This window comes from Microtus ochrogaster, chromosome 5, assembly GCF_000317375.1.
Source record: "Microtus ochrogaster isolate Prairie Vole_2 chromosome 5, MicOch1.0, whole genome shotgun sequence".
Lineage (NCBI taxonomy): Eukaryota > Metazoa > Chordata > Mammalia > Rodentia > Cricetidae > Microtus > Microtus ochrogaster.
In genome coordinates, this window is record NC_022012.1 from 44,968,881 (window position 1) to 44,993,063 (window position 24,183).

Genomic DNA, 24,183 nt, shown 5'->3' on the forward strand with positions numbered 1-24,183 from the left:
GGAATAGGAAGAAGAAGAGGAGAGAAGGAGGAGGGGAACCAAATTTCTAGTCTAATATTCCAGACATCTTTACTTTGTGATAACGAGCACTTACTTGAATTAGGGGGCCAGGATGCCCGGTATTCACTGCTTGCTTGAGTTCTGAGTGACCTGCCCCGAACCTGGAAAGTCATAACGATGTCAATCAGCAGAAGGATTTACCCAAAAATTTAAAACTGAAAACAAAAATCATGTCCTCTACCACAACATACAAAATGTGACATATTTATCTTAATAGCATGTGCAGCTACAAAAGACTCTCTGGTTTCCAGTGCTCTCCCCATGTGTTTTCTCACCCAGAGTCAGCTACTCTTGGAGTGAGGGGAGGAGAATAAGCAGCAGGGATCCTGCGGACTCAGGAACCACAATTCCTTACACAGCTACACAGCTGCTGAGCACCAAGTTACCACACATTCCTTCCCTGGATTGTCATACCCCGTCCACAGTCAGTTCCTCTGCGATGGAAGCCCCAATAAAGCCCATTTGGAGCCCTCAGCAGGGTCTTATTTTATCATCATCATCATCATCATCATCATCATCATCATCATCATCATCATCATCATCATCTTGATGCTGCCTTAAAGGATGGACCCATTAGATCAGGCTGCCCCAGGGATTGGCTAAACAAGACATCGCAGTATTACCTTCCTCTCTTGTTTCTTCTGTGTCTCCATGACATGCAGACGCTCCATGAGGCTGGAGATGCCCTGCTCCAAGCTGTCAATGGTGTGATGCTGAGGATCGTGGCCGCTGAAGCTGTTGCGCAGGCTGCGGAGAGCATCTCGGACGAGCTGGAGGTCACTGGTCTGTGGCTAAAATGACAGTGCTGGTGAGCAGGGAGCCATGCCATATTCCCATCCCCGTCCCAACCACTGCGCTGAAGAGGACTAACAGGAAAGTTCCTAGGACAGAGGCCTGAGTTCCGTAGAGGAAAATATGCCTCCCTCGATACTTACTGAGTGACTACTAATTAACTCTAAAGATTTAAAGATTTTTTTTTTTAAATGTATACAGTGTTCTGTCTACATATATGCCTGCAGGCCAGAAGAGGGCACCAGATGGTTGTGAGCCACCAGGACGTTCCATTCTGGAAGCGCAGTCAGTATTCTTAACCACCGAACCATCTCTCTCCAGCCCCCATTAACTCTTAATTTTAACAACTGATTTTTAAAAAATATTTATCTATCTATCTATCTATCTATCTATCTATCTATCTATCTATCTATCTATCTATCTGTTATGCATACAGTATTCTATTTATTTATTTGTTTTTTTGTTTTGTTTTGTTTTTTGTTTTTTGAGACAGGGTTTCTTTGTAGCTTTGGAGCCTGTCCTGGAACTAGCTCTTGTAGACCAGGCTGGCCTCTATTTATTTATTTATTATGCATACAATATTCTGTCTGTGTGTGTGTCCAGAAGAGGGCACCAGACGCCATTACAGATGGTTGTGAGCCACCATGTGGTTGCCGGGAATTGAACTCAGGACCTTTGGAAAAGCAGGCAATGCTCTTAACCACTGAGCCATCTCTCCAGCCCTTAACAACTGATTTTTAATTTTGGATAATGGATGCCTTGCATCTGTATACACCCATCAGGTGCAAGAATCAAAGGCTTAGCCTGCTGGTGATCGCCAGGGCGTCGCTCTCACTTCAGCTTCTTGTCTAGTCCTAGGCACCTACCCCTCTGTGGGTGACCGAAGCGGCACCCCTCCCTGCTACTGGAAGAACAAAGCCATTGCGCTGAGAGCTGTGACTGTTGTAATTTGTCACCTAGAAGAAGAAACGACAGCTGTTAACAAGATGGGTAATTGCAAACCAAGACACCTTTTCTTTACATTTCACTCTTTCCGGTGTAGCATGTAACTATTTACTGGTTTACTGCTTACATTAGAAGTTAGGTGGAGGCTACGGATATGGTTCAGCGAGTAACAGTGTCTGCCACACAAGCCAGACGACCTGAGTTTGATCCTGATAACCCATGTAAAAAGCCAGGCGAAACAACGTACATAAACCTCACTTTTCTACAGTGAGATGAGAGTTAGAGACAGGAGAATAACCCTGAAGCTCATGAGTCAGCCAGCCCAGTGGATGCAATACAAGAGCGAGCCTGCTTCAACCAGGCTGAAGATGAGAACTGGTGTGTACACGCGTGTGCACGCGCGCGCACACACACACACACACACACACCAAATGAAAGGAACATTTTTAGGGTCATGAATGGAGATGTGTCTCCCTTTTCCCCACTGTATCAAGGCTGCAGTTGACACTCACTGGGCATTTCGAACGCAGAGCGAATGAACTGGACCTTGGCCTGGAAGCCCACAGCCACTCCAGTACTCTTTATCAAGACTGCAAGAGCGTGTGTATATTTTTTGGTGTTTTTGTTTTGTTTTTCAAGACGGGGTCTCTCTGTGTAGTCCTGCTGTCCTGGAACTCCTGGCCTCGAGCACACAGAGATCATACTGCCTCTGTCTCCCAAGTGCTGGGATTAAAGGCATGTACCGCCACCGCCTGGCCTAGAACACTTGTATCTTTTTTTTTGTTGTTGTTAATTATGTATTTATATGTATAAATATTTAAATAGCCAACACAGATATCAAACATGAGATTATGGTCAATAATTTTTGAAAATGTAATAAATATATTTCTGATTTAACCATTGTAGTCATAGTATTAATTAAAATAGAATTCTAGTTGAAACATGCCAAAGCACATAAAATTTAATGAGCCGTTACTTAAACCTAGCTTTAGTTCACCTCTTCCCTAGTCCTAAATTCTTTTTTTTATTTTTATTAAAAATTTCCACCTCCTCCCACTTCCCTCCCCCTCCCCCCATTCATCCTTCTCCTCCCTCTCCAGTCCAAAGAGCAGACAGGGTTCCCTGACCTGTGGGAAGTCCAAGGTCCTCCCCCCTCCATATCTTAAACCCAACTCTGTGCTAGGTGGATTTAGTAAGACTTTATTCAGTTGCTTATGTAATTTAATAGTCTTCATTATAAGAGAGAGGGTCTCTGTTATTTTCATATTTCATTTCTAAATGTTAGATGCTAGGTACCACACTCCAGTCCCCTCGGTGCTGGAAAGTGAACCTGGTACCTTGCGCACACTAGACAAATGTTCCACCACTGAGCTACACACCCAGGTCCTGGAACCTGCACTCAACACCTCACTATAAAGAATCCTAACAAACCTGGTCCGGTAACATGAGAAGGAAAACCCAAGTTCTGAGTTACCTCGTCTGCCTCTCTTTTCATGCAGTGAGCCAGAAGGACATCTTTATGTTCTAGCTCACGTTCTAGATCCACCTGGAAAACAGAGCAAATCAGGAAAGTGTTTCCTTCAGGTCAAGGGGTCAGGCAGGCCAGTGGCTGCTGTGTCCTGACCTGCTGGTAGCTGGCATCTGAGAGTTTCCGGAGTGCTTCTTCCAACTTGGCCTGCTGCTGCTGAAGGAGGCGGTCCTTCTGCCCCAGCTCTTTCTACAAGGGAGATAAGCTTTCAGAGGTGCGCAAACACAAGGGTATCAAGTGGATCACACTCTGTACACCCTTCCCTGTGAAAAGAAGAGCCTCAGGGACACGGGCTTCCTTCACACTATGCCTGGAAGGCTTTCCATACCATCACAGTCTTACATGGTGCCAGGATTCTTAGAAAGGCAAGAAGGAAGCAAACCGCCTGTAGGAGGGCCACTAAGGGCCATCCTCGCTACTGAGATAGAGGTGAGTTTGCCACTGACTCTTCCCACGTTCCTGTGCTATGCTCCTTTCCAGAGCTGTTATCTATGCTTCAGAGCTAATGGAGAGATTTCCTACCAGAGAGCAAAGAGAGAGCTGAATATGGAAGTGCCCTTTGAGCATCAGCTAACATGGGTCACTCACGAAAGGTCACCAGGAGGGCATTTCTTACTTTGTATTCTCCTAAGAGCCGGTTCCTCTCGTCTAGCTTCCTCTGCAGATCCACCTGTAAAGTCAGCAAGAATTCAGTGGCATGGAGGTATCATATGCCAACCCTCAGGAAAACCAGCCGCTTGGCAGCAAGAGCTAACAACAGTATAGTATAAAGCACAGAGGGGCAGGCTGTGACAAAACACACACCAGCTCCCCATGGCTTTAAGCAGACGGTAAAGACACAATTTGGCCTTAGTGTTCTCCAAGCTGAGGCCGAGTCAAGGACCATCCGAGGTGCTGTAGGCTTAGGTGCTGTGACCTAAGACCAGAAATGAGTCTTACGGGAATAAAAATAACTATAGACACGGAAGGTGGGCACCCAGGAACAAAATAAGGAGTCTACAAGGGTGGCTGAGCAGCCTTCACGAAGCATCCCCTGTGACTGACGGGCGTTCTGAGGTCATTGTTCACACGTTTGACTCACGTTCTGGTTGTGTAGCTCATCCTTGTCCATATTTGCCCTCAGAAGCTCTTGCTTGAGCTGAAGAACAGATGTGTCCTGCTGAGTCAACCTCTGCTGCAAGGCATCCTGGGGAAATAAGGACACCCACCATTGCAGCCTCAATCCATCACCCGCCCAGTCAGTGCTTCTTACTGAGTTCCTTGCTGCACTGCGCATTGAGCATTAGTTCTGTCAAACTGGGGGGGGGGGGGGATGAAGGCAATAGCAAGGACTTTGCCACAAGGACCCGGGTAGACACCATCATCTACAGGGAAATCACATCCATTGCCCTACCGAGAGAAACCAGGTTTCCCCTCGCCTACAGCTCATCCTAGTCAGACAAGAAGGGGTAGCTTTTGGGAACAGACAGACATAGATCCACGTTAAATGCCCATCATGTCTTACTTGGAAGACACTGACCTTGAACGGTGTAGTCCTTCTCCTCTCCCCTAGTTTTCTCGTCTACCTCTTGGGTATATAAACAATCCACCTGATTTAGCGCCTTCTCTCTCTGCCTAGTCCCCATTTCCTAGAGCAGTGGTTCTCAGCCTTCCTAACGCTGCAACCCTTTAATACAGTTCCTTATGTTGTGGTGACCCCAAACCATAAAATTATTTTCATTGCTATATCTTAACCACAATTTTGCTACTGTTATGAGCATGATGCAAATATATGATATTCCTGATGGTCTTAGGTGACTCCTGCGAAAGGGTCATTGACCCTCAAAGGGGTCGCAACCCACAGGTTGAGAACCACTGCTCCAGGTAATACTGGGCCTTGAATTCATGGTTCTCTTATCTCAAATGAGTACCAGATCCGGTAGGGAACCCATTTTTAATCACCCAGGTTACAGGTCAGTACATGGCAGAGGCAATCTGAGATGTCCCTGACATTTGTAGCCTGGCACATTTCCAAAGCTCACTGCACAGGATCACGGGATAGATGATAGAGAATGACAGGGAAAGGAGCCTCCGCGGCAGCTAGTCTAAATGTTTTCAGGGACTGGCAAAAACAGTTTTCAAAGCTTTCATTTTTATTTGTGGAGTGTGCGTGTGTGTGTGTGTGTGTGTGTGTGTGTGTGTGTGTGTGTGTGTGTCTGTCAGTGAACTTCAGGCCCTCCATAACGGCAGTAATTCTCTTAATCAATGAGCAATTTCTCCAGCCCCAGGACAATCTCCTCATGCTCTACCTTCTGAGATCCTTCGATGTGGCATTATTCACAAAGAATCTTTAAGCCTATCAGGAATCTCTCAAACTCATTTAATCAAAGGGCACACTTCTGTTTTGAAATACTTTAAAGTGCTGAGGTTACAGAATGTGCTTTGGGAAATGCTACTGAGTTACTCTTGGCTAGTCAATGAAAGTTTGTGCAAGACAGAGGGGAACAGTAGGAGCTTTAGCTAAATACTTAGATGCTATAATCCCATTTGTGTAAATAACATATTCTCAAGGTTATTAGCTCAAGCATTGTATATACCATTAAAACAGCTCCCCCAAAGTAACTAGTCTAAAATGCCACCAACAGGAGTCTATCATATATACATGTATATATGTATATATTTATTATTTATTATATATAAATTTAAATTTCAAATATACATGCACAAAACTATTGTGAAGGCTAAAGAGATGGCTTAGTTGTTAAGCACACTAATTGCTCTTCCAAAAGATCTGAGTTCAATTCCCAACACCATATGGAGGCTCACAACCATCTGTAACTCCAGTTCCAGTGACTCCAACACACTCTTCTGGCCTCCTCAGTTACCAGACACGCAAGCGGTGCAGACATGCACACAGGCGAAACATCTACACACATAAAAGTAAAATAAAAAAGGAGAGCATTTACTATAGAACAACCTCTCAAACACACAGCTAAGCGAAAGAAGCACAACACCAAGCTGTGCTTGCAGTATACTATTATTTGGGTTGAAAAGTGGGAGAAGGCAATAAATAGACATATTGGATAACTGTTGCCTCAAGGGTGGCAGTGGGGCGGGATGGGATGGGGCGGGGTAAGGCAGAACTGGTGGGAGAATTTCCATCGTCTATCCTTTTGTGTCTCTAAACTGTCAGAATGTTATTAACCATTCCAACCATTCCCTTCTCTTTTTTCCTAAAAAGGGCATTCTTTTGAACTGAGAGAAAGAGAGTGCTCTCACACAGAGAAAGTCAAGGTGGCGCAGAGGCAAGTGACAGCACCATGAGTCACAACTACAACTAGGAGACTTAAGCCTCAGCAGAACAAAGATGTCTTCCTCAGCATGTCTCTGCCCACCACAAAGCCCCTCCTATACTTCTAGACCAAGCCTGGTAAAGACTCCCAGCAAATCCAACAGTCCCCCAGTAGCCAGCTCTCAACGCTCACAAATAGCTCACTCGACCTCACAGAGGCTTACAAAGAATAAAATAGCAAAGAAAGCAATGTCTGCCTTTTACCTTCACCCCCTGCAGGTTTCTGGCTTCTTGCTTGCATTTCAGCAGCTCCCTCTGCAAACCAAACACAGTGAGATCAGATGGTGGCAACTGCGCTGTTTCATAAGCATTACCTCATTCTGTTCACAAGAAGACAAGACCCAGTTGGCCATTCCATGAAGATTAACCCATCAGCTGAGGCACGAACAGATGTAGTCCCGAGAGCAGTAAAGGCTGACCCTCGGAAACAAGACTAAGATCCCTCTGTCCTGTGGCACCCGCCGCTGAGCTGCCCAGGCAGAGGAGAGCAGTGCTCAGAAGAAGACACCCATCCAGGCCGCAGGCTCTCCATACGCAGCAGTCTCACCACCAGGAAGACTTGATCACATCAACTACATCTCCACTCAGACATGCGATGCCTATGTTTGCTGCTGCTGAACAGCTATTCCGACTTCATCTAACTTAAACAAAGGGTTGGCATGCTTCTGATTCTCCCAAAGACTTCTTGTTCTTTGTGGACTGGGGTTATTGTTCTTGGTGGTCCAAACAATTTGATTTTATAATAGGAAATTGAGTAATTAAATTTCCATATATAGAGTACGACTAAAAATCAAGATTTTAGGAAAGCAATGCCTGTTACTGAAACCCAGCTCTATCATATCACACAAATGATTCATAATTAGCACATCTAAAATTGGGTTTTAAACTGGCCTCCTACAGATGGGCTCAAAAGTTATCAAAAATGCAGGTCTGAGTGTGTATGCATGCACGCAACCCCATTTCTGGGGAGACATGCTCTACCACTGACCTAGATGTCCTTGTTACACACCGAGGACTCAGTCCTTCCATTTTGTCTTTTACTTTATTATAGAATTAGAGGCTGACTCCGTACTTTGCACATACTCGGTGGTCACTCCACCACTGATCTATAGCCCCAATGCTGACCCCAAAATTAAAACAAGCAGACAATCCCCAAAACAACAACAAAAGCACTGACCTAAAAGAACTCTGGAAAATATTCATAAAAAGGAATCACACTAATAATAGACACCGCCCCCCTTCTTTGGGGAAGGTTCTGACTATGTTGTTCTGGCTGGCCTGGAACTCAGTATGTAGATCAGGCTAGACTCCAATTTATGTACCACCATGCCCAGTCTAGATTCATCTTTTTCTCTCAATTAGAAAAGAAATATAGAAAGATCTCAAACTTACAGAAAGGTACTCCCCCAAATAACACAGATAACTATGATATAGCACTAAGATTAAAAAGGTGTTACCATTGTGACAAAGTTCGGATGTTTCTCTCCTCCAAAGAAAGACATAGCACAGATGAGATTCAGCTAGCCCCCGGCACCGCATCACTTTCCCTCCCCAGAACTATCCCAAAGCTGGCTCATTGTGTACCACAACTGCTTTCAAAGGAGGAAAATGTACACGTCCTATCCTACCTTGAGGTCTTGATTCTCCTCCATACTCTGATCCAGACGGCTTCGGATTATAATCTGAATATAAGACAAAGATGGCCATGCACTTGCGCTGTTAAGTTCATAGACCGATCATTCAACAAACACACATTTACTAGAAACCACTTTCGTACTGTGAATACATGCCCTCTGATATAAGCATAAGCCAAAATGCATGACATAAAACAATATGGATGAAGTTTAGGTAAGTGTGTGTGTCCTGGGAGTTAAGGGAAGAAAAGATGAAGTTGAAAAGGAAAATGGGAGCCAGACTATGAAGGGCCAATGAGGTCAATGGGGGAATTTATATACATACATACATACATATATATATATATAATATTGTTTTTTAAAAGTATTTCTTTTTATTCTTTTTAATTATGTGTAGTTGTGTGTCTGCCTATGGGTATGCGTAAGTGAGTGCAGGAGCCTGGGAGGCCAGAGGTAAAAGATCCCCTACCAGTGCAGGGAGCCACACGACATAGGTCTGGGAACTAACCTCGGGTTAAGTACACTGAGTCATCTCTCCAACCCCATCAGTGAAAATTTTTATACAAAGGGAAGACAAAATAAAATTATCCTTAAATTATTCTTGCAATTTTATTGAGAATGAACTGGAAGAGGTTAGAAGAATCTAGATTCAGCAAAACCTGGGAAGGTTGCTAGGATATTGGCTAGAGGCCCACACTAAGTAGTAGTTGTGAAAATGAAGACACTGGATATGAGGGGAGGAGCAGAAAGAATTCAGGGATGATATCCGGGTTCCTCTTTGGGGCATCTGAGTGAATGAGTAGATGTAGGCACACATACAAGGACATATAGATTCAGGGTTACATAGAGGATAGAAAACCTTAGTTGAGGACCCACTGAAACTGAGGTGTGTGTAGCACCCAATAATGGAGACTGTGTGCTGAAGGCACAACTCTACAACTCTCTAGAGAGAGCTGAGCTCACAGATGGAAATCCATCTGTGAGAGAGAGTGAAAACACGGAAGGTGGATGACACTGCCCAATGACGGTGGACGACTGGTCCAGGGTGCTGACGCGCATCTGCATCATAACATACAGAAAAAAAAGTTTCAGGGAACCCGGCCATAAACTGTAGGAGACTAGAGCCTTTGGTAACCTAATACCTTGGATCAGTGTCTGACTTAAAGAGTCAACATTTGCTGGACATCTGTTGATTAAAATCAATGAAGAAACCAGGAAGGAGTAATCAAAACTGGTCGGCAAAATCCGGGAGTCAGGAGAGAGTATTTAAAAAAAATGAGGTCAAGCAATCCAGGCCTAGTATCCAGCCACGAATATGGAGCTCACCAGTTGTTCCTCGGGGTTGACTCCTGGTTCACAGAGGGCCAAGGGTCTCTCCTGTTCATCTTCAGGTAAGGAGCCATTGAGCAGTAAGGCCTGGATAAACCACAAAGGGAGGGAGGGGTTGAACTCCCTGGCACCTGACTCAGTCTAGAGTCAGGCTGGGTGAGTTCACCACAAATGGAAACCACCAGATGGCATAACAGGCTTCTGAAGAAAACCAGATGATAACCTCTGCTTATTTCCATCAGCCCCCATTGTGCACAGCTCCTTCTAGAGGTCCCTGTTACAGATCCCTTCCCCCATTTTAAACATTGTCTCATGTACTCCAGGCTGGCTTAGAACAGCAGAGGATGGCTTTGAACTTCTGGGTCTCCTGTCTCCACCTCTCATGTGCTGGGATTTCAAGAATGTACCACCATGCCTAGTTTACAAAGTGATGAGGATCAAACCTCATCCATGAAGCTACAAAGACACTGTACCGGCTGAGCTACACCCTGAGGCCCATGGAGCACTTTCATCTTTCTGGATACACACAGACCCTCTGCTCTGAGCATTTTTTGTCTCAGAAGAACTACTAACAAACCTTCCCTTCAGAAGAGTCCAAACACATTTCCCAATTTCCATCTAGAACTCTTCAAACAAAGCTCTCCCAGCCGACTGGGGATCTAAAATCAGTGTGAAATTATCTTGCCTCAGACAAGTGTATTAGAATGAACTGTTTGAAATCCATTTGAAAACACGGCCTTGGGACTGTTTACTTTTTGTTTGTTTGTTTTAATAATTCTCATTTTCACCCCCTGAGGCAACATGAATAGAAGAAAGAGAAATCCTTCCAGAGATGGCCTCGTTCATTTCAACCCAGGCTGTTTTGCATCAGTGCATAGTGAGTACAAAGGGGGCAGAACACCCTGAAGCTCAGGAGCTCAGCACTGGGGCCCTGGGACGCTGCCTCTCCCACGAACCCACACCTAACATGGGATTTATAGTTTGTAGTCTCATGCCTTTCCTTTTACATTTTATTTATGTTGAAATTTGTGTTTATTTTTTATCAGTCGATTGATTGTGATAGGACCTTACTATGTAGTCCTGGCTGGTCTGGAATTCTGTAGCCCAGGCAGGCCTCAAACTCACAGTAATCTATCTACCTCTGCCTCCATGTAACACCTTGCTCTGATAAAATTTACTTTTATTTTTAATGTCTCTGTGTGGGTTTGGGCATGTGAGTTCACTGTCCATGGAGACCAGAAGAGGGTGTTGGATAGCGTAGATATGGAGTTGCGGCCCTTGTCTCACTGGGGTGCTGGGACACAAACTCAAGCCTCTGTAAAAGCAGAGGCTCTTAACCGCTGAGCCATCTTTCTGTTGTGCACATCTGTGTGTTATGTGTGGATGCATGTGAGCCACGGATATGTGGGGAAGTCAGAGGACACCTTTCAGGAGTCAGGTCTCCCCTTCCACCACGTGGATCCCAGGGATCGAACTCAGATCCCCATGCCCGGCAGCCTATGTCTCTGCCTGCTGAGCCATCCCACCAGCCTCACAATCTTATTCTTAAAGCAGCATCCAGGTATACTTTAGAGTCCCCAAATTTAGAGACCTGCTGCTCAGGTATGCATTGTGAGATACATCAGGTGAGGTAAAGATTGGAAATTCTGTCCTCGTGTTGCCACAGCTTTGTTTCAACTTGAAAGAGATTCAGAGGTTAAATAAAAGCTCTTTAAAAAATATATCACAAATTCATCATACATGACGATGAAGAATGCTCTAAAATCCAGCCAACAGTTCCTCTACTAAACACTAGTCATGTTTGAGAAAATCAAATGAACTTGGTTTTCCCATGGAGTCATAGTAAGAGGAACGAGTAAGCGGGCACACAGCCCAGGGGCTGCAGGGAATTGCAGGCACTGGGACATCATACACGGGGGGGGGGGGGGGGTCATCGCAGAAACATTAACCCCAGTGGTAGACTGCTCAGTGGCCTCTAATCATGGCATACTAATAAGTCACCAATCCTGGATGTTACTTGACATACAACTCGTTCATCATAGAAAGAGTTAAGCGTCCAGGGGATGCTGGGAGCCTTTTGTGCTCCTCAGTGAGACTGGATCCTCATTGTCACCACACAGCAGTGAATTAAAACTCCTCTGCTCGAAGGACATACTAGGATGTTGCCTTTCTGCCTGTCAACTTCCTTCTTTATTTTTCTGTTTCATCAGTCACTGGCTTTCTCCCAAGCTAAGGAATGTAAACCAAGCAGAGCCAACCTGATAGCGACCCATGCTTTCTGCACATAATGCAAATTATTTGGGAAAAACCTCGTTAGGTAAGATCCCCCAAATTCATAAAAAACTTCCCATTAGAACAACAACACATCATTGAAATATTCCTTACTGGAAGGACAGAAAGGAACCCAACAGATTTTTTTTAATTATTTTAATACAGAGCAAGAAGCAGACACCACAAATTTCTTGGGGAATGTTTAGGAGGACGTAAACATCCCTCCAATTGGTGCGGGTTCCTAGGGCACACATTATGCAAATTGTTTTACCAAAGCACCAATCTCCTTTTTTCATTAGGAACCTTTTGTGTCCCCACCCTGTTGCCGGCTGGCTAGGAGCACGCCCTCCACTGCCTGCCAGAGCCTCGCACATAATGTGGGCTTTGTTTATGTGTCCATAAATATTTCACAATTCAAAACTGGTGCAGTTCCCAGCACAAACAGAATGGAATATTCCTAGCAATTTCAGGGTCTTCAGCACACTACGAGGGCTCCTCCAAACAGAGCCAATAGAATAAGGACAGAGGATCGAGGGGGTCACAGGACGGGCTCTCAGTCATGGGGGTCAGTGGATCTCTGGGGGAGATTCCCCTGACTGATAGCACAGGTATAGGAACAACAGAAGGGCTTTGTTGTCCAAGGAAAACCTCCTAGCAGAGCATTGCCTTGGTATCAGGTGCTGATGCCTTAGGAGGGTGCCTCATCCCCCAGCCAGACTCGAATGGAAACCTGGTGCTAATATTGCCTCTCGCACGGTTCTGCTGCTGAATTCCTGAGAGACAGTCTTGTTCAAAGTTGCAGTTGTGGGTCTGTAAGAGTAGTAAAGACGCCTACCTACAAAATGGGGGGCAGTGGGAGCTCCCGAGCTTGCACAAATCCTAACAGCTGGACGGTAAACAAGAGTTCCAAAGTCCACAAGTGTGGGCACCATTCACACACAACTAAAGTAGGTGTTTTTTTCTTCCTTTGCCAAGTGATACTACTGATTTAAAAGGAATAATTAGGTAAGGCACCAAGAGCAAACTGCAAAGGGAAAAGCTACCTGTAGTCCTGAAATCATTTTCTTTGCTTCCTCCATTTCTTTTTCTAAATGTTCTTGTTGTTCCAATAGCTGTTCTTCCCATGTGGTTTCCAGGTACGTTCCCGGGCTCCCAGGCCTCCAGTCTCGGGATAATGGAGAGTCTGTCTCGTCTGCAAAATGAAAGGTGGGAAGATAGTCCATGTTGAAGAAGAGTGGTTTCCGGCAGCCTGGGCTCAGCGAACCTCACAGCTTCAGGTCACCTGCCTTCTGAACCTGTCTGCACACACAAACTGGACTCTCCACTAGGTGGAGCTGTGAGACACAAAGAACTGGCTGTTAACTGGGGTACCAGGCTCGGGAAAGCACGAGTTCAATTAGGAAAGTCCACCCTCTTAAGCCTTACCCTGGGAAGCAGCGGGGCTCCAGGCCCTACAGATTTGTTATAGCACACAAAGATCTTACTCTCAGCTCCTTAGAACTCACATTCCCAGAGTCCGATTTATAAGTAATGGAACTGTCAGATGCAAATGAAAACAAAATCCCTTTGGGGACTCTGGAACTTTGGACGGGAGACTGTGGTTCAACCAGCTCTGTGCTGGCTGGTGTTTGCTAACTACACAAACCAGGGGAGAGGAGCCACAACTGAGAAAACACCTCTATCAGACTGCCTGTAGGCACATCTAGAGGGCGTTTTCTAATTAACATTGGTGTGGGCGGGCCCAGGCCACTGTGGGTGGGGCCACACCTGAGCAGGTAGTCTTTGGATGTCTAAGGAAACAAACTGAGCAAGCCAGTAGGCCACATGTACCTGCTTCAGTTCCTGCCTCCAGGATCCCACCCTGAGCTCCTGGCTTGGCTTCCCCTCATGGATTGTAACCTCTAAGCAAAACTGACCCTTTTCGCTTTTGGTGTTGACATTTTGTTATATCACAGCAATAGAAACCCAACTAAGACCTATTCCTTTCACCCCATTGAGGCATAACTGAACCCTTTTCACACAGTATCCTGTGATTCACGCTGAAATAAACTTAGTAAAGCATACTCACAAAACTTCACTATTCCTCCCTGGTTTATCTCCTTGTCTTCGAGACCTCTTTGCTCGGGTGTCCCTTATACTAATTGCATGCATCCCCGTTTATGTGCACTATGGAATACAGATGGCTGTGAAGTCTTTGGCAAGCTTCTTAATTCTAAGAGGTGCACAGCAACTCCCGGAGTTGTGATAAAGATTAAAAGAGGTAAAACATGAAGGACCCAGTAGTATCTGATAGTGCGAGTCAACAAATCCTCCTCCTTTCTCTCCACAGCCTTAAGAGATTCTGACTCCGTGGGTGGTCTCACTGTGTAGCCCAGGTTGGCCTAGAATTCTCTAGGTAGTCTAGTTGGCCCCAAGTGTGTGATCCACCAGCCCCCATCTCCTGAGTGATGAGATTACAGATGTGCACCGCCACACCCAGGCTACAACTGACTGGTACAAATGCTTGGTCTTGAGGCAGAGTGAAGAAGAATCTCATTTCAGATTTTCTTTTGTGGGGTTCAGTTTTATTGCAACCTTTATAGATGAGTAGACGTCAAGCTAACACTTGTACTTTGCCTTATCCATGTTTCTTTTCATGCTTAAATGGGGGGGGGGGGGCAGATAAGGCAGGCTCAAAAGCTTAAGCAATGAGAACTCTGTGGTCCTTTCTGTAGCCCTTAAACCAAGACCAGTTCCCTGCTGCATGTTCTCATGGGCATTTTGGTTTAAACTATGTATTCCTGGCTCCAACCTAAGTTAGTGGAGAGCCAAAATCATCTCCACAAAATGGGAATAGTAAAAACTATTTACCCTAATACAGCTTCTGACTGCCCCCAATGTCACTTCCTAATCCGTAGCAGTCAGTCAAGGGCGGGCTGCTCTACGCTGCCATGAGCTTTTTTGACAGCTCAGTACCAGAAAGGACATCATGTACAGCAATGACTACACTAATTGGCTCAAAGGCATTAGAGTCCTCTTGAGCTCGCCCTGACCCTACATGCACAGACTGTGAAGACAGAAACAGCCAGGAACCTTAATGTAGATAGTCAGAAGCTCTGAAGTCTTCACACTAAAAGCCTCCCCTTGAAGCAACCCAGGCAGGCAGGGCAGTGGTACCTGTTCTGTTCTCTATTCCTTCAGAGGGAACAATCACAAAATCGGCCTTTTCCTCTGACTGGGTTATAATGGATTCACTCTTTGCACTGTGGATTGGGCTGGGTGAAGTCAGACTGTGGTCAAACAAAAGAGAAGAGAAACAATTATGAACAGTTATACAGCTGTCAACTTTCACAATTCATCCCAGAGATATCTTATTCATGCCACGCCTAACGTGATGCTCACAATTAGAACAAATGTTTGTTGAACAAATGAAAGAAATGTGGAAGGAATAAGTGAAAGAAACCTAGTCCTAGGGATTATTTTGCTTTTTAATGGTTATTTATTTATTTTACATTTTAATTATGTGTATGTGCTTCTGTCTCTGTGTGGGGGTGGGGTAAATCAGATATCCACAGAAACCAGGAGAGGATGTTGAGTTCCCTGGACCTGGAGTTACAGGCAGTTGTGCGCTGTTCTAGGTGGGTGCTGGGAACTGAACTTGGATCCTCTGAAGAGCAAGGAGCACTCTTTACCACTGAGCTATCTCTCCAACACCCCAGGGAGTTCATTCTACAATAAGACTGCCTTTAAGCACAACTGATTGAAATGAGAGTTAACAGAATAGTCAATAAGCCTTTTTTTTTTTTTTAAAAAAAAACTGTTTTGTTTTGTTGTTTTTTGTTTGGGTTCTCTTTCTTTCTATTTTTTTTTTTGGTTGTTGCTGTTGTTGCATCTTGTTTTTTTGTTTCTTTTGTGGTATTCACCACTATCAATTCCTAGGCCCATATTCAGAGGGTGATGGTTGTGTTTCATTAACTTTTGGAGTTGGATCAAAATCATATTTTCAAAAATCTGAGTCTCTCACAAGCGACCAGAGGTCAGCTCTAAGTGATACCCAAAAGAGGAGTCATGGCAGAAGACAGTTTAGGGGTGGAAAGTGCTCATGTGGTTGCAATGCCAGGATGGGCAGAGGGGCAGTAATTTATCAGCAGGTGATCCAGAATATGATAAGAAGAGGGGGCTGGAAAGGTGGCTTGCTGGGTAAGAGCAATGACTGCTTTTGCAAAGGGCCCGGGTTCAGTCCAGCACTAACACAGTGGCTCACAACCCTCTGCAACTCCAGTTCCAGGGGGTCTGACACCCTTTTCTGACCTCCACAGGCACCAGGCATGTATGTGGTGCAGACATATAATGCAGACAAAGAAACTCATACACATAAAATAAAAATAAATCTTTAAAACAATAAGAGTGGTGGGGCAAAAGGAGAAAAACATGCTAGTGGCAGCTGGATCAAAATTTACTTGATTAGCTCTTTCTTAGTGAAGAATTACTATTATTTTTATTGTTATTTGCCATAGTTTCATATTCTCAAGTTATTTTTGAGATACCTTTCAGTAATTTCTGTGTCCTGATGTAGCTATGAGAGGAACTGTTCAGGTTTTCAGGGAAGCAGATTTTAAATCTTCCCCTGGACCAGACAAGATGGGAATGTGAGGGTAATACTTCTATCATATAAGGACAGAAGAGTCTGGAGAGCCCTTTCTCTCCACGCTGCACTATGAGAACATCAGCACCAACACAATCTCAGGGGCTGTGGAGTCTACGGCTCAGCCCCCTCTTGGGAATTCTTTCCAAATCTATCACCCAGACAACAGGGAAAGTGTCTAGGATTCACTGACCCCCTTAATGTGCCCCTGAAGTCTCCCAGGCTAATCCTTACAACCACAAGCAGGAGTTAACAATTTCCTCTTCCCACAAACCAGAGAAAACACTAGAAACAATCGCAATGGAAGAAGCAGCAGATTTCAGAACCGTGGACTAGTGTCTCCCCACGGTCCACAGTCCAAGAACTTTGGTGGAAATGATCTCAATTAGTACTATGTCTTCATCTTTCTTATAATCTGATTTTTTTTTAACATCTAGAGGTGTATAGATCAAGCGGGTGAGAGAAGTGAGGGGTAGCAGGTACTACTCAGCAATGTTGAGTGTTTTCTTAGCCATTTTCACCAAGTAGGCAATCTGACCTTCAGGCCAACGTGAGTTCATAGCCGCGGGGTGGGCTCTCATGTAAAGGGGCTGTGCCGCTAATAAGGGAAGATTTATGAGTGCTCAGGCTCCAGCATTTACTTCTTACAAAACCGGAATCCGGATGCACAAAGCCTTTGTCAGCTGCCCCTCCTTTTCCAGTTGACAAGGTACTATGGATAACAAGCATCTGGCTGGACGGCAGGAGGGATGTGTGAGACAGATCGGAGAGAGGGAGGGAGTAATGGGGGATCTCGGATGCTGAGAAAAGGCTTTCCTAAAAGCACAGACGCATGCTCAGTTCCACCTCTCTCGCCAAGTAAGTTGCCTCCCATATATGGGCAGAAGGAGGCGGATGTCTGGTTATCCAACCCCACCGGGGGAGTGGCAAGGCAGGCAAAGGAAAACAACATTTCTTTTTCTTGAAATGAGACTGCCAGGATAAGGCCACGGAGGTAAGACCAGGAAGCTAGACAGCCAAGATCTAGAACCTGGAGGGAGGAGAATCCTGGGGCATGTGTCAGAGCATTAAGACACCCCCGTACCCCTAGAAGAGGAAGGTGCTTTAAATCCTTGGCCTCAGGTCAGAGAAAAGTATCTTCATGCTAGTTAATTAATTGTAAGACGTGGGCTCCTCCCTAACTAGCTTAAAAGTCATACTTGACAAACAATCCCTACTTATCATCATAACCCTCTCTGAGGTCAGAGAACTGTTGATTACAAATAGGTCCTATCCACGCATTTCTTAATCTAGTATTCACCCATATTAATTTATCGTACCAACAAACCCCAGCAAAGATACCGCCAAATTAGACACACTAATTTTTTAAATGTATAGTAGACGAAAAGGTAGAGTCCCATCGCCCCAAAGTCGGCTCCAAATTCCTCAGATAACTCTATTTTGTAGTGTTAATCCCAGACCAGCAGCCTGCTCTTACTGAATAGCACCCCCAATCATTTCTTGTCCCCAGTCAACCATGTCCCCCGATCCTGGCTCTGCTTCCCCTCGTATTCGCACCTCAGTAGCCAAAGTGGCTTCAGCTCACCATTTGACTTGTGTCCCTCCCATGGTCCCTTCCTGGCTCGGGCTTCAGCAAGCCTGCTTCCCTGGATGAGGTGGGAGGTTGAGAGTCACATTGCTCCTAAATTCTGGCATGTCCCTCCCGTGCGGGGGCTCGAAGAACGACTCCAGAGATCAGTCAGCCAGCGGAACGATTCGCTCGGGTCTCCGATGAAAGTAGGATGGGCAGAGGTGGGCGTCTTGGCCCCGGGGACAGAGATGCTCCCTGGGGTGAAGTGCGCTGTCCCAGAAGCTCAGACTCCGCTGCAGCCCAGCCTCGGCGGAAGCCTCCTCCCATCGCCAGCGGCTGCTCGCTGGCAGCTGCATCCCGGTCCCTGCAGCCGCGCGGCTCCGAGCATTCCCCCGGGCAGCGGCATCTCAACCCATCTCCCTCAGGGCGAGAGGCTCTGGTGGCTCCTGCCGAGCGTCGAGTGGAGTCCGGTGTGATGTGCTCCTGCTCGGCGCCGCCTCCTGATCCCTCCCTTCCCTTTCCCCCCTTGTTCCCCCCTCCCCCCTTTCCAGGCTGTCACACGCGGCCAGGCAGCGCCGGGCTTCGACCCAAGCACAGCCGACGGCACTGGGCAGAGAGGTAGGGGTAACGACCGAAGCCGGGGCCAAGGGCGCGGTCCGGAACTGGCTGGACAGAGGGTGACCAGAGCTCGGGGAGCAGCGGGGGATGGGCAGCGCAGTGGCAAAACCGCGTGGATCTGATGGTCCTGGTGCCGAGAAGGCAGCAGAGAAGACGTTGCTGCACCTCTCTGACCCCTCCCTCGTTGCTGCACCTCTCTGACCCCTCCCTCCTTGGACACGCCGGTTTGAGACTGATCTAATCCCGAGAAGCTCGCTCGCTCGCTCTCTGTAGAATGGGGGACGCAGGCAGGATAGAGACTGGAGCTACCCTCACCCTCAGCAAACCAGCAGTATGCCCTCCCGTCTGCTGCTCCCACCTTCCCTCCCCTCTAGCGGTTTGTATGTCCGTCTGTCCGTCCGTACCCCCTCCCCCAAAGGATCGTTCTGCTTAGGTACAGTGAGAATTTAGCCTGTCTACTGGAGCAACAGGAGGGTAGAGCTTTGTTTTGCTGGGGCATCCCTGAGAAGCAGCGGGGGTGGGGGGAGGGAGCAGCAGGGGAAGACACCGTGGATGTCTATCCTATTTGAAGCTCTACCCCACCCAAAGCTGCAACGTTTGCAAGATTGCTGGTTCTTTCAGGGGTCACAGGGTCAACAGGTGCCCAAATGGAAGTGGGCAAATGGCAGAACCTGCTAGAAGCCCTCTCCTTTCCTGAGGGGTCAGTGAAGAAATTGGCAGAATGCTGACCCTATCCCAAAGAACACAGCACAGTCAGGAAGAAGAGGACAACAGAGGGAATGTAATCTTCTTTGACACATCTAGGGCTGCCATTAGCCCAACACAGCCTGATATCTAGCGGCCCCCATACTGATCTCACACCTCCAGCTGCAGTCTGAGTCTTGCCTGGAGGAAGGAAGCAGCCACCCTTCGGGACTCAAGCTCTCTTCCCTTCTCCTTCTAATTCACAGGCACACTCAGGCTCAGGAGAGCCAAAGGCCAGCAGAGATGCAGGAAGCAATAGGCCTCATTAGACAACAGAACAGCCTTTGATACTGGAAAGAGCCAAAGATAGTCCCAGCCAGGAGAAAAAAAAAAAAAAAAGCAGTGGTTTTGAGTCTCATTAAAAGCACACCTACTGCTTGCTTCACGGGCGAGTTTCTCTGGGGGCTGGTCAAAATGTCTTCTAAGTGGATAGAGATGAGGCTTACACAGACTTGTAAAGGTAGTAAGTACATTAAACACTTTGAAATGTTTAATGGTGAAATGTTTGTTAGAGACCCGTGTCAGAAATAGAAACTACCCCCATTATATGTAAACATTTCAAGGTTGAGCTAGGTTAGCGGTATATTAAGTTGATGGAAAGAGGTCCACAGGACCTCCATAAATGAGAAAATGGTCTGTCAAAATAGGATGGGATTGTATGAGGAAAAGAAACAGGAGGAAGAAAAAAACGATGGAAAATACACACAAGGCACAATTAAATTTAAATAGATCAGACTATGCTGGGTTGGAGTAGGAGAGAAAAGATCATTAGAGGATACACTCAATATAATTTAGCAACAAAATCAAGTTAGCAAGTAGGCTGGAGATGTATTTATTGGGGCATAATCTCCATGAGCCAGGAGAGTAATCCTTTTCTGCCACTATACTTGGCATTGGTCAAGCCTTTATTAAAGCAGACTGTCCTGTTCTGACCCCTGCCCTTGGCTCTAAGGGAAACAGAGTGCCTCTTTACCAGAGTCACAAACACCCATATCCCACCTCAATGCATACTAATGTGCCCCAGTTCGCAGTGCTATAAATGAGTGTGGAAACGCTCATGCGTCAGACAGTCCTGCACATTCTCCTATCTTGCCGGGAGCTTTCCCCAGCCTTCTGTGGCTATAACTGAAGAATGAGACTCAGCCTGCAGGATGGTGCCCAGGAACTGACTTTCATAAACACTAGCAGCTGACGGCACAAACACTGGGTTGGACTGAACTCTGAAGGTCCCAGCCACACCCCCATGTGGCCAGAGCTAACTTATTGTCACTGGGACGCTGTGGTTTCTATATGTGGGAAATTCACCAGCATTGTAGCCCACTCTTCTGTCAATAACAAACTCACAGGCCGTTTGTCATTCAACTAGTCCTTGAATGCCAAAGATAACTGAGGGAAGCAAAAGAGGTTAGGTGCTCTTGGTTTTTCAACACTAGGGTCTGAACCCAGGGCCTCGGGCAAGACAAGCCCTCTAGCAGTCTTTGGGGAGCTGAAGAAGCCGTGACTGAATAAGTCAAACGTAGATGAAGACCTGAGTGAATGTGTACTGACATTGGTGCTGTCAGGACAAGGCCAATGCCTCAGACCCTGGCAAGGCCTTCCTCAGAGTGGTAGGGCTCAGAGCTGGTAAAGGCTTCCTCTGGTCTGAGTGCAAACATCGATAGTGTACAAGTATGAGAGTGCACAAATGGTTGACCAGCCTGTGCCAAACTGTCAGCTCCTGGGTGTTGGATGAATATAGCCCAGACTGTTCACTTACAGACCTACCAAGACTAGCTAACTCCTCCCCTCTGTGAGGTACCTAATAAATACCACAAGGTTCGCACATCCCAATGGACCCCATGTTTTTGATGTCTGTGAGTCATTTCTTCAATGCCTGCCCTTTCTTTGCTCCCTCGCTACTCCAGTCAGGTTTCCAGACCCAAGCCTGGCAGGGTATGGTACTCAACCCCATGGGTGCCTTTGTGCTTTTGGTCTTGCTACTGAGGCTAAGACTCCCCCAGAGAGCAGCTTTCTACCAAGACTGGAAAGGTAAAGATGGCAAGGCCACACATACCTGGAGCAGCTAGACTCAGATGGGGACCGCTGCTGTCCTTCATATTGCTGCACAAGTGCTCGAACGCTCCAGTATGGGTTCTCAATCTCCTCGTCCATGCTGCTGTTCCTGAAAAGCAGGGGTGGGAGAGGACCAGAAAAGACAGTTTTAAGCCTGCAGTTCAGGTCAGCTCTGCAAGAGGAGATATCCTGCCTCTCAGTGTGCACTCCAGGAAAGAAGATGAATATGGCACCTGGGCAGCCTAGCACACACCTGTCATTCCAGCGCTCAGGAGGCAGAGACAGGAGGATCAGGAGTTTGAGACCAGCTTGGGCTAAATAGATAGCAAGATCCTGTACACAAACACACACACACACACACACACGCACACACACACACAAATACACACATTTAGGAGGTGAACAAGGTAAAACTCCTTCTTCTAAGGCACTTAAAACCTAGCAGGGAAGGAAAACACAAAGACAAGTAATTTTGCCCACTCTGTGACACCTTGGGTCATGTTCGTCTTTAGCAACCACACAACCCTCAAAACACTTCCTGCCATGAAATTTCAAGACAGATTGGTCTTGTGGATACATTCCAGGATGCAGCCTCCTCCAGATGGACTACATATCTCCCAGTGAAGAAAACACTGTGCCAACCACATATATTTAAATTTTGGGCATGAGAGCAAACTTACACACATGGTTACTTACATTCTGCTAGCTGCAAAGTAAACATCTCGAAAGAAAAGGCTTAGCCTGGCTTAGCTGAGCTGATAATTCGGCTATTTGGAAGCTAAGACTGGAGGAGCACAAGTTCAAGGCCAAACTGGGCAACATAAGACCCCCTCTCAAAATAAGACACAAAAGCCTCAGGGTATAGCACAGTAGCAGCAGAGCTCCAGGTTCACTACCCAGTACCATCCAAAAATGACCAAGCTTTTCCCACTAGGATTTCCTTCCCAAACCTCCTCTCTATTCTGTGATCGCTTTGGCAGTGTGGGTCTGCTTGGCCGATATGTCCATCTACTTGCACTGTTATTATCTAAGCAAAGAAATACCAGAGAGAGTTCCCCTCCCAGGTTTTTACCTCTGTCTATACCGGAAGACATCCCGTCCTGACCGAGACATGTCACGGCACACATCAGCCAGAGCAGCAGCTGCTCCTTGGGCCACAGCCGTCGCACAGTGTGGTTGATGACTCTGTGCAGGGACTCTGGAGTCGCGTCCCTGGCTCATCGTCCTGCTCGAGCCAGGTTTAAAATGAGCTGCCAAGGCAAGGACCAGCCTCATGATGGACTTCAGGTTTCCTTCTACAATATCTAAAGGACGAGACAGATGGAAAGGTATTGAGAGGGAGGCAGAGGCCATGGATTGATGCATGTACTATATATTGCTGGTGATACAGTAAACTCAGCAGGCGGTCTCCGTTTTCATAACACCATGTTCAACAAGGGACACGGAAGGTTAAAGGCAATTACCATAAAGTATGATAATAAAATAATTAGGCAAGAGAGGTATGGGGTCTTCAGCAATTCGTGGAGAGATAATATAATCCTGGAGTTCTGAAGGATGTTTTATCAGGGGAAGTGAGTCCTCAGTTAAGAATGGAGAGCTGCTTCTTAGATAATAGGGTAGAAGGGATAGGAACAATTCAGGAAAAGATACATGCCAAGGTCTAGAGATCAGTATAATGGGGTGATATCATCTGTTAGGGGAGCTGCAGGCCACAGGCGACTACTGAGCACTTAAATGTCACGGCCACGAATTGGAATATGTTCTAAGCAAGTACAGTAACTAAGAGTTAAGTAAATACCCCCCCCCCACACACACACACACACATGGGAATGCAAAAGATCTCAGACAGTATAAAAAGGAGCATGCAGGGCTAGAGAGATGGCTCGGTGGTGACGAGCACTGGGTACTCTTCTAGAAGACCCAGGTTTGATTCCCAGCACCCACATGGCAGTTCACAACCATCTGTAAGCCCAGTACCGGGGGATCTGATGCCTTCTTCTAGTCTCTGAGAACATCAGGTACACACATGGTGTACAGCTATACATGCAGGTAAAAATTCCTATACATATAGTAAATAAATAAAAGCAAAATGTAAACTATCTCAGTAATGTTTAATATTGACTTCATGGTAAAGTAACCATATTACAGATATAATGGGTTACATAAAATATATTACTAAAATTTTCAGTCCTATTGTGGCTTTAGGAAACTTTTTAAGTACTTAGGTGACATGCATTTTATATATATGATCCAGCACTGTGATGGAGAAAGTGAAAGAGTTCAGGATGGCCAGAGCCCCAGAGCCAGAAGAAGGGAAAGGTGTAGAAGGGGAGGGACCAGAGGTCATACAGGACCAGGTGGGCTGTAGGAAAGATGCCAGATTTCAGCCGAGGGACTTTAGATGCACAGCAGTGGCACAACGATGTGTGCTCTTAGCTCACTCCTGCTGTGGCGTGGAAAGCTGGACGGAGAGGGAAATGGATGCAGTAGACTAATTAGGAACATGAGCTTCTTCAGGTGACAGACAATGAACGGCAGTGGTCCCTTAAAATAGCCTGTTTTCCTGGGCCAGATCCCCAAGCCCACTCCACATGGGGAGCAGGCCAAAGCCAGAACTGCACTCTAAATTCTGCCCTAGAAAAAAAAGAGGAAAGAAATACATGCACACACACGGGGGGGGGGGGG

The 24,183-nt window shown here is 46.3% G+C and overlaps 1 protein-coding gene and 1 long non-coding RNA gene across 8 annotated transcripts in view; one reads left to right on the forward strand and one right to left on the reverse strand.

The window, feature by feature from the left end:
- Nucleotides 1-24,183, reverse strand: part of Dixdc1 (DIX domain containing 1) — an 83,115-nt gene that overhangs the window by 22,108 nt on the left and 36,824 nt on the right. For 6 of the 7 annotated variants that reach the window (XM_026778991.1, XM_013346281.2, XM_013346279.2 and 3 more), the window contains 14 exons: nucleotides 22,571-22,802; nucleotides 21,500-21,607; nucleotides 15,047-15,159; nucleotides 12,934-13,082; nucleotides 9,617-9,706; nucleotides 8,285-8,338; nucleotides 6,861-6,911; nucleotides 4,407-4,511; nucleotides 3,942-3,995; nucleotides 3,422-3,514; nucleotides 3,272-3,343; nucleotides 1,719-1,808; nucleotides 684-851; nucleotides 95-161 (listed from right to left, as the gene is read on the reverse strand). In XM_026778991.1, the coding sequence (XP_026634792.1) occupies nucleotides 95-161; nucleotides 684-851; nucleotides 1,719-1,808; nucleotides 3,272-3,343; nucleotides 3,422-3,514; nucleotides 3,942-3,995; nucleotides 4,407-4,511; nucleotides 6,861-6,911; nucleotides 8,285-8,338; nucleotides 9,617-9,706; nucleotides 12,934-13,082; nucleotides 15,047-15,159; nucleotides 21,500-21,607; nucleotides 22,571-22,802 (1,446 nt within the window). Of the gene's footprint in view, nucleotides 1-94; nucleotides 162-683; nucleotides 852-1,718; nucleotides 1,809-3,271; nucleotides 3,344-3,421; nucleotides 3,515-3,941; nucleotides 3,996-4,406; nucleotides 4,512-6,860; nucleotides 6,912-8,284; nucleotides 8,339-9,616; nucleotides 9,707-12,933; nucleotides 13,083-15,046; nucleotides 15,160-18,099; nucleotides 18,516-21,499; nucleotides 21,608-22,570; nucleotides 22,803-24,183 lie in introns of those variants that run through there. The other variant, XM_013346280.2, reaches the window with a different exon arrangement.
- Nucleotides 18,631-24,183, forward strand: part of LOC113456060 — a 19,837-nt gene continuing 14,284 nt past the window's right edge. The window contains exon 1 of the long non-coding RNA XR_003376929.1: nucleotides 18,631-18,702. This is a non-coding gene — a long non-coding RNA (uncharacterized LOC113456060). The remainder of the gene's footprint in view (nucleotides 18,703-24,183) is intronic.